Below are 10,040 nucleotides of genomic sequence, written 5' to 3' on the forward strand. Positions count from 1 at the left end.
GGGGGTGGTAGTGTGCACCACCCATGGTGTGAACTACCACCCCCTCGATGTACACCACTTACTGTTATCAGAGGCTGAGATGAAACTTAGATACAATTTGTAATCATCTACATTGGGTACTCTACCCAGCCTGAAATAACCCGAGGGGGTGGTAGTGTGCACCACCCATGGTGTGAACTACCACCCCCTCGATGTACACCATTCACTGTTACCAGAGGCTGAGATGAAACTTAGATACAATTTGGAATCATCTACATTGGGTACTCTACCCAGCCTGAAATAACCCGAGGGGGTGGTAGTGTGCACCACCCATGGTGTGAACTACCACCCCCTCGATGTACACCATTCACTGTTACCAGAGGCTGAGATGAAACTTAGATACAATTTGGAATCATCTACATTGGGTACTCTACCCAGCCTGAAATAACCCGAGGGGGTGGTAGTGTGCACCACCCATGGTGTGAACTACCACCCCCTCGATGTACACCACTTACTGTTACCAGAGGCTGAGATGAAACTTAGATACAATTTGGAATCATCTACATTGGGTACTCTACCCAGCCTTAAATAAACCGAGGGGGTGGTAGTGTGCACCACCCATGGTGTGAACTACCACCCCCTCGATGTACACCACTTACTGTTACCAGAGGCTGAGATGAAACTTAGATACAATTTGGAATCATCTACATTGGGTACTCTACCCAGCCTTAAATAACCCGAGGGGGTGGTAGTGTGCACCACCCATGGTGTGAACTACCACCCCCTCGATGTACACCATTCACTGTTACCAGAGGCTGAGATGAAACTTAGATACAATTTGGAATCATCTACATTGGGTACTCTACCCAGCCTTAAATAACCCGAGGGGGTGGTAGTGTGCACCACCCATGGTGTGAACTACCACCCCCTCGATGTACACCACTTACTGTTACCAGAGGCTGAGATGAAACTTAGATACAATTTGGAATCATCTACATTGGGTACTCTACCCAGCCTTAAATAACCCGAGGGGGTGGTAGTGTGCACCACCCATGGTGTGAACTACCACCCCCTCGATGTACACCATTCACTGTTACCAGAGGCTGAGATGAAACTTAGATACAATTTGGAATCATCTACATTGGGTACTCTACCCAGCCTGAAATAACCCGAGGGGGTGGTAGTGTGCACCACCCATGGTGTGAACTACCACCCCCTCGATGTACACCACTTACTGTTACCAGAGGCTGAGATGAAACTTAGATACAATTTGGAATCATCTACATTGGGTACTCTACCCAGCCTGAAATAACCCGAGGGGGTGGTAGTGTGCACCACCCATGGTGTGAACTACCACCCCCTCGATGTACACCATTCACTGTTACCAGAGGCTGAGATGAAACTTAGATACAATTTGGAATCATCTACATTGGGTACTCTACCCAGCCTGAAATAACCCGAGGGGGTGGTAGTGTGCACCACCCATGGTGTGAACTACCACCCCCTCGATGTACACCACTTACTGTTACCAGAGGCTGAGATGAAACTTAGATACAATTTGGAATCATCTACATTGGGTACTCTACCCAGCCTTAAATAAACCGAGGGGGTGGTAGTGTGCACCACCCATGGTGTGAACTACCACCCCCTCGATGTACACCACTTACTGTTACCAGAGGCTGAGATGAAACTTAGATACAATTTGGAATCATCTACATTGGGTACTCTACCCAGCCTTAAATAACCCGAGGGGGTGGTAGTGTGCACCACCCATGGTGTGAACTACCACCCCCTCGATGTACACCATTCACTGTTACCAGAGGCTGAGATGAAACTTAGATACAATTTGGAATCATCTACATTGGGTACTCTACCCAGCCTTAAATAACCCGAGGGGGTGGTAGTGTGCACCACCCATGGTGTGAACTACCAAACCCTCGATGTACACCACTTACTGTTACCAGAGGCTGAGATGAAACTTAGATACAATTTGGAATCATCTACATTGGGTACTCTACCCAGCCTTAAATAAACCGAGGGGGTGGTAGTGTGCACCACCCATGGTGTGAACTACCACCCCCTCGATGTACACCACTTACTGTTACCAGAGGCTGAGATGAAACTTAGATACAATTTGGAATCATCTACATTGGGTACTCTACCCAGCCTTAAATAACCCGAGGGGGTGGTAGTGTGCACCACCCATGGTGTGAACTACCACCCCCTCGATGTACACCATTCACTGTTACCAGAGGCTGAGATGAAACTTAGATACAATTTGGAATCATCTACATTGGGTACTCTACCCAGCCTTAAATAACCCGAGGGGGTGGTAGTGTGCACCACCCATGGTGTGAACTACCACCCCCTCGATGTACACCACTTACTGTTACCAGAGGCTGAGATGAAACTTAGATACAATTTGGAATCATCTACATTGGGTACTCTACCCAGCCTTAAATAACCCGAGGGGGTGGTAGTGTGCACCACCCATGGTGTGAACTACCACCCCCTCGATGTACACCATTCACTGTTACCAGAGGCTGAGATGAAACTTAGATACAATTTGGAATCATCTACATTGGGTACTCTACCCAGCCTTAAATAACCCGAGGGGGTGGTAGTGTGCACCACCCATGGTGTGAACTACCACCCCCTCGATGTACACCATTCACTGTTACCAGAGGCTGAGATGAAACTTAGATACAATTTGGAATCATCTACATTGGGTACTCTACCCAGCCTTAAATAACCCGAGGGGGTGGTAGTGTGCACCACCCATGGTGTGAACTACCACCCCCTCGATGTACACCATTCACTGTTACCAGAGGCTGAGATGAAACTTAGATACAATTTGGAATCATCTACATTGGGTACTCTACCCAGCCTTAAATAACCCGAGGGGGTGGTAGTGTGCACCACCCATGGTGTGAACTACCACCCCCTCGATGTACACCATTCACTGTTACCAGAGGCTGAGATGAAACTTAGATACAATTTGGAATCATCTACATTGGGTACTCTACCCAGCCTTAAATAACCCGAGGGGGTGGTAGTGTGCACCACCCATGGTGTGAACTACCACCCCCTCGATGTACACCACTTACTGTTACCAGAGGCTGAGATGAAACTTAGATACAATTTGGAATCATCTACATTGGGTACTCTACCCAGCCTTAAATAACCCGAGGGGGTGGTAGTGTGCACCACCCATGGTGTGAACTACCACCCCCTCGATGTACACCATTCACTGTTACCAGAGGCTGAGATGAAACTTAGATACAATTTGGAATCATATACATTGGGTACTCTACCCAGCCTTAAATAACCCGAGGGGGTGGTAGTGTGCACCACCCATGGTGTGAACTACCACCCCCTCGATGTACACCATTCACTGTTACCAGAGGCTGAGATGAAACTTAGATACAATTTGGAATCATCTACATTGGGTACTCTACCCAGCCTTAAATAACCCGAGGGGGTGGTAGTGTGCACCACCCATGGTGTGAACTACCACCCCCTCGATGTACACCATTCACTGTTACCAGAGGCTGAGATGAAACTTAGATACAATTTGGAATCATCTACATTGGGTACTCTACCCAGCCTGAAATAACCCGAGGGGGTGGTAGTGTGCACCACCCATGGTGTGAACTACCACCCCCTCGATGTACACCACTTACTGTTACCAGAGGCTGAGATGAAACTTAGATACAATTTGGAATCATCTACATTGGGTACTCTACCCAGCCTGAAATAACCCGAGGGGGTGGTAGTGTGCACCACCCATGGTGTGAACTACCACCCCCTCGATGTACACCACTTACTGTTACCAGAGGCTGAGATGAAACTTAGATACAATTTGGAATCATCTACATTGGGTACTCTACCCAGCCTTAAATAACCCAAGGGGGTGGTAGGCCGCAACACCCATGACGCTAACTACCAGCCCCTCGATGTACACCACTCATTTGGGTACTCTACCTAGCCTGAAATAACTCGATGGGGTGGTAGGCCGCAACACCCATGACGCTAACTACCAGCCCCTCGATGTACACCACTCACTGCTTCCAAAAGGCCTACCAAGCCTTAAATACCCAAAGAAATGCTATTGAAATGCACAAGAACAAAATGTTAAAGAAATAATATTGTTTATTTAATGATTATAAAATTGTAATAAACATTATAACACAGTATATACAGTTTAATAAATCACAGTGAAAAACTTGTTAAAACAGTGAGCAACCATGAAAACTATAAAACAGTTAATTAACTATGAATATAAATCAACATAAAACTTCAATAAAAAAGTAAAAAGTTCATTACACACCATGAGGATAGTAAAGTAGGTTTAGGAGTGCAAACATTTTCTGCTGTTGTATTCTGATAAATAGCCACAAGATGGCAGTGCTGACTGTAAGATAACAGTAACACAGGTAACCAACTTATCTTTATCTAGGAGACCCCCCCCCCCTACCTACATTGTTACAGTGAGTGCAGTGGGGGATGGGTTTCAGTTTAGAGATTTTTCTCATAGAGAGCAGTCACTAAACTTCCTTTGTGCTTTACAAGCATTTGCTATTTTATTTTCATTTTTCTTACAGCATTTTTTGCTTCTTTTGAGGAATTTGATTCCCTTATTTTTTCTACTACTGCAGTGAAGTTTGTAGTTTTTTTGGTGAATTTGCCACTTGAAAGCAGTCACCAAGCTTTATTGCTAGTTTATTTTTACTTTTATTATTGTATTTTTTTTTATTTGCTTCTTTTGAGGAATTAATTTTCCTTTTTTTGTATCTACATTGGACAAGCATGGAGTCTGCATCCAGAATGTAAGTACAGACGCTGTGTTTTATCATGAGCTGTATTTATAGATAGACTAAGGTTATTTTATTACTACATACTGTGTACTATTTATATTATATAGTGCATTATATAGTGTGTATAATATTATATCACATATGTATAGCACATATTCCAGTTGGTTTTAGTTGTGCTCTTCCATACAACCCCCAACAAAGGATGGTCACATGGAGCCTCACTGATTGGATTACGATTGTATGTAAATGAAGTGACACTGGAACATAGTGTTGCTTGTAAAAGTCTAAAATCTTATTTTATACAGTAATATCATATGTAACCTACATAAAAAGCATATTTTAATGATTGTATCTGTTTTTAAACAGTCTTAACAGAACTCCCTTGACCTGCCCCGTCTGCTGCAGACCTGATAAGATACTTTCAACACATCTTAAAAGAAAGTGCATGCGGCTCAACACAGAACAGGAGAGGAAAGCTGCATTAAAATTGGCCAGGAAACAACTCATGTCTATAGCAGCCAAGGGCACAGCCATTTATTATCCTGACATAATGTCTCTGGGATCTCTAGAGAATGTAGTCCCCTTTCTGGAGGACAGAGGATTTGTAATAATCAGTAAGCCAACTCCAAGCAGGTATGTGCTATCTCTGTCTGCTAATTGTCTCTTTCAATATGGTATCCCTATTCATATTTTATATTTTATCATAAATTTTAGGCAAGGGACATCGTCTACCTCAGTGCCTGCTGCCACCTCCACAGTGCCCCAACCTGAACCGGAACAGCCATCTGAACCGGAACATGCCACACAGGGCCATGTGGAGCCTGAACCAGACATGGAGGATGTCCCAGCTCTAATGGAGATGGATGACCAAGAAGAACCAGGAGATGACCATGACCAGAGGGACCAAGAAGGACCAGGAGATGACCATGACCAGAGGGACCAAGAAGGACCAGGAGATGACCATGACCAGAGGGACCAAGAAGGACCAGGAGATGACCATGACCAGAGGGACCAAGAACCATCTAGAAGAGAAGAGGAAGAAAGCGAAGATGACCTACCTATGTATAGCCACACACAGAGGTCAGTGACTTGAGGTTTCCTCTTCCTTTTTATATGTGTGTATGTGATAGATTGTATTAAATGTAACCTTATGTTCTGAATTTTAGACACCTACAGACAAATTGGACTTCGGATGTAAGACTGAGGATGAAGGCTGCAGGCTTATACCGCCGCCACTCTTTGGATCATCCCATTCTCAAGGGCTTTGCTTCTTACTTGGCTGACACATTAAATGTGACCAACTACAGCCAAGAGGTGGAAGATGTCTCCAGATTTCTATTTTTTATGAATCCAAAGGCTGTCAATCTGGAGTTCGTCAAAGATGTGCAGAAGGCCAACGCATTTTTCACCAAGCTGAGGGAATTGAACTTGGCCAACCAGACTGTCTTCAACTACTTGAAGCATGTCAGGAGGTTCATGACCTATCAGCTTAGGGCCACCAACCTTTTTTCAGAACATCCCAGACTTTATAAGTCCTGCGAATTTTTTAAGGATGTGACCGAAGACATTCAAAAGCGGCTGTCAAAGGGCATATCTAAAGAAGTCGTCAGCAAGCGGTGAGTCTAATATATGATGCATTTTATTTTATATAGTGATATCTTGTGTATTTTATATATAAATATCATATGCATTTCATTTGTAGGTACCAAGCATTGATCACTACCACAAAGAGCCCAGACGATTGCCGCAGGCTCCTATCAGTAGCAAAGCCCTCTTTCCTCCAGTCCATAGGAGCCGTCCAGGCTGGTAGCTGCGATATGAGTTCACAGCTCGACATTATTTATTATTTGGAGGCCCTCCTTGTTCTGAAACATCTTCAGCGTCCTGGGGTTGTGGCCAATATGACAGTGAGTGCCATTCTCATCCTCACTCTGCAATGTTGTTGTAGCTTTGATTTTCTATGAAATTTTCCAAACACTTTTAATCTTAGGTCTCAGAATGGAGAGATCGCATCTCTCACACCTATAGAGGGGAGGAGCTTGTCATAATTGGCGTGAAGACGCACAAGACAGCGACCCAACAAGTGGCTACGTTTGTGCTAAACAAGGAGGAAGAAAAGGTAACTTTTTAAAGGCTACAGGTTATTGGAATTGTGGAAATAAGATGTTTCATTGTTTTTCTTCTTTTTCACTGTCCGCTTCTTTTCCCCAGTGGTTTGAGTGCTACTTTGAAAAAGTGAGGCCTAGGTTGATACTCCGTAAGTCAACCAACGACTCATTTTTTGTTTCAACTAGTGGAAAGGCCATCCACAATGTCTCCAATGATATCAGGCGGTACCACCAAAAGTAAGATTCACAAAATGCAATTTGCGTAGACTCATTGTAAGTTTAGTGCCATATACTGTGTATTTACCATCTGTTTTTGTACTTCTAGATTCGAACTCCCCAGCATCACCAGCCAACTTGTCCGGAGGGTGTGTGAGACTTGGACAATGCCAAATTATTCGGACTCAGAGAAGTGCCTTTTTGCAAAATATTTGGCACATACAAATCTGACAGCCGAAAGGAATTATAGGGAGAAGACTTTGGAGGACATCTGCCATGCCTACTCTCTGGTAGTGCAGGCAGGGCAAGGCGCCAGCGATCAACCCCGACCCAGCACCTCAAGGTACTGTGAGCAAACATAATATATGTTCTACAGAATGGCTTGCTGAGTCATTAATGTTTTATATGCTTGATAACCAGAATCACAGATGAAGAAGAGCAGGAAGAGCACAATGAAGACGACCAGACCATGCAGCTTGATGATGACAGTCCGATCGGCGTGACTACCAGATCCCAGAAAAGGAGACAGCCTGAAACAAGAGGAAGCAGCTCTAGCAGGTAACTATTCCATGCATTGATTGTCATGAGACCCAATACACCGTGTCTGGGCACCTGTTTGCCAGTATGATGTTTGTGTTTTTATGCTTGTTAAGAAGATACATGGATGTAGAAGACCAGGACAGCGAAGATGAAGATGGCCCATTTCCACAAGAGGAAGATGTCAGAGAAGAGAGGATGGACTTGTCAACCAGGGAGAGTGAGCTTGAAGCAGGAGGAAGCAGCTCTAGCAGGTCACTATATTACTCATTTATTGGCATGTGGAAGGACACTGGGTACTAATTTTTACTAATTAATTTGTCCTTTGTATGTTTCTTAAAAAGCAACTTGGATGCAGTAGACCTGTGTTCACCGGATGAAGAAGGCGGCGAGGATATGATCGGCGTGGCGACCAGGAACCAGAAGAGGAGGCAGCCTGAAGAAGAAGGAGGCAGCTCTATCCGGTAAGTATACTAGGCATTTATTGTCAAGCTAAATTATAGCCAATGCATTACGTTATGTTACTCTATGTACCTGATAGCAAGAGTGTATTGCTAATTTATTGTTATTTTATATGTTTCCTACAAAGGGATTTCAATGCAGAGGAAAATCAGGCTAGCCAGGAGGAAGATGATTGGATTCTACAGTTAATAGGCAGCACCACAGAGGAGAGCCTAAGTGATTCGGATGATGCTGAATTTACTTCAAGGTTGGATACATTGTCAAAAAGTAAAATTGTACTTCGCTAATGAATCACTTCTGGTATGATAGCATTCTTCTCTTTCATTGCAGAGCACAGACATCCTCCTTGCCCACAGTGTCCACACGGTCCCAAAGGAAGACTGAGCCCGCAGCAGACAGGTCTACTCGGTAACTAGAGGCAGACTCTCACAAACATTATTCCATCCAATTGAAATAACAAATCTGAAAGTGAATATTTCTAATATCTGGTTATAACATTGTACTTTTTTTTCTCTAAAAGGACTGAAGAACCAAGAAGAAGTTCTAGACTTCGAAGATAAACAGGCCCAATTTTATTTGTTTTATATTTGTTCTTTATACATATGTTATTTACTCTGAATTACATTACTTTTCTGATAAAATCTTTCATTCATTCTGAACAGGATTGATCTCCGATCATTGGCTCAGCGGAAGAGAAGGTCAGAAGATATACTGTTCTTCAGGACAAGAGGTGCACTATTGGTAAGACCAACATAACAGTAACTGAATAGTCCCCTCAGTGTATTAACGACGGTGTCTAGCTTATATTCATTAAAGATTCTTGTAAAAAATCTATTAAACACCTGAGATGTTAAGTGATTCATGGTAGATGATAGTGAGGCCAAGTAGTACATAAACAGCTTCATACTTCATGACTCTATCCTATTTATTCTTGACAGGATTGCTTCAAGTCCGGCCCAATGAATCAAGAAATGCAGTGGAGTTCAGCTGCCAAAGAATTTCCTTCTTGTTTCTTTCTTTTGCAATTATATATTATGATAAATATATTTTCATTCAGGTTGATACAGGGAGCTACTCTGACTGCCATATTTGGAGTCGGGAAGGAATTTTTTCCCCTATGGACCAATTGGCATCAGTCCCATGGGGTTTTTCGCCTTCCTCTGGATCAACTTTACAGGGTTATGAGATGTTATTGATGGATCTATTTCTCAATAAATGTTTTATTCTCTTTATACAAATTGTTGTGTTTGAAAGTTTATTACATGGGTATATTTCAGGTAATCAGGGGAAGTATACAAACATTTAAAATATATAGGTTATCTAACATTTTCACATACACCTTACAGAGGGAATCATCCAGGGTGATTATATAACTTGGATGGCCTCACATGCTGCATTAACTCATGAAAACACATCAACTGCCTCCCTTCACTATCTTCTCAGTGCCCTCTGCCTCCCTTCATCCTGCTGTCAGTGCCCTCTGCCTCCCTTCATCCTGCTGTCAGTGCCCTCTGCCTCCCTTCACCCTGCTGTCAGTGCCCTCTGCCTCCCTTCACCCTGCTGTCAGTGCCCTCTGCCTCCCTTCACCCTGCTGTCAGTGCCCTCTGCCTCCCTTCACCCTGCTGTCAGTGCCCTCTGCCTCCCTTCACCCTGCTGTCAGTGCCCTCTGCCTCCCTTCACCCTGCTGTCAGTGCCCTCTGCCTCCCTTCACCCTGCTGTCAGTGCCCTCTGCCTCCCTTCATCCTGCTGTCAGTGCCCTCTGCCTCCCTTCATCCTGCTGTCAGTGCCCTCTGCCTCCCTTCACCCTGCTGTCAGTGCCCTCTGCCTCCCTTCACCCTGCTGTCAGTGCCCTCTGCCTCCCTTCACCCTGCTGTCAGTGCCCTCTGCCTCCCCTCACCCTGCTGTCAGTGCCCTCTGCCTC

The 10,040-nt window shown here is 44.3% G+C and overlaps 1 protein-coding gene across 1 annotated transcript; it reads left to right on the top strand.

Annotated features, from left to right (window-relative positions):
• Positions 1–4,562: 4,562 nt before the first annotated feature.
• LOC140108778 (uncharacterized) lies at positions 4,563–9,340 on the top strand. Its single transcript, XM_072131954.1, has 15 exons — positions 4,563–4,808; positions 5,163–5,429; positions 5,511–5,876; positions 5,963–6,412; positions 6,499–6,703; positions 6,787–6,915; positions 7,008–7,141; positions 7,230–7,463; positions 7,541–7,678; positions 7,774–7,911; positions 8,002–8,121; positions 8,247–8,366; positions 8,450–8,527; positions 8,640–8,860; positions 9,058–9,340. Exons 1-14 carry the CDS (start codon positions 4,789–4,791, stop codon positions 8,677–8,679), a joined length of 2,439 nt encoding a protein of 812 aa, XP_071988055.1. The 5' UTR covers positions 4,563–4,788; the 3' UTR covers positions 8,680–8,860; positions 9,058–9,340.
• Positions 9,341–10,040: the final 700 nt, after the last annotated feature.

Source organism: Engystomops pustulosus, unplaced genomic scaffold, assembly GCF_040894005.1.
Source record: "Engystomops pustulosus unplaced genomic scaffold, aEngPut4.maternal MAT_SCAFFOLD_182, whole genome shotgun sequence".
Taxonomy (NCBI): domain Eukaryota; kingdom Metazoa; phylum Chordata; class Amphibia; order Anura; family Leptodactylidae; genus Engystomops; species Engystomops pustulosus.

Bases quoted from the DNA above. Each gene is read 5' to 3' on its own strand.
- LOC140108778 (XM_072131954.1), top strand. From the start codon at position 4,789: ATGGAGTCTGCATCCAGAAT. The intron at 5,877-5,962 runs GTCAGTGACTTG...TCTGAATTTTAG, and splicing joins ATGTATAGCCACACACAGAG to ACACCTACAGACAAATTGGA. The intron at 7,464-7,540 runs GTACTGTGAGCA...CTTGATAACCAG, and splicing joins CCCCGACCCAGCACCTCAAG to AATCACAGATGAAGAAGAGC.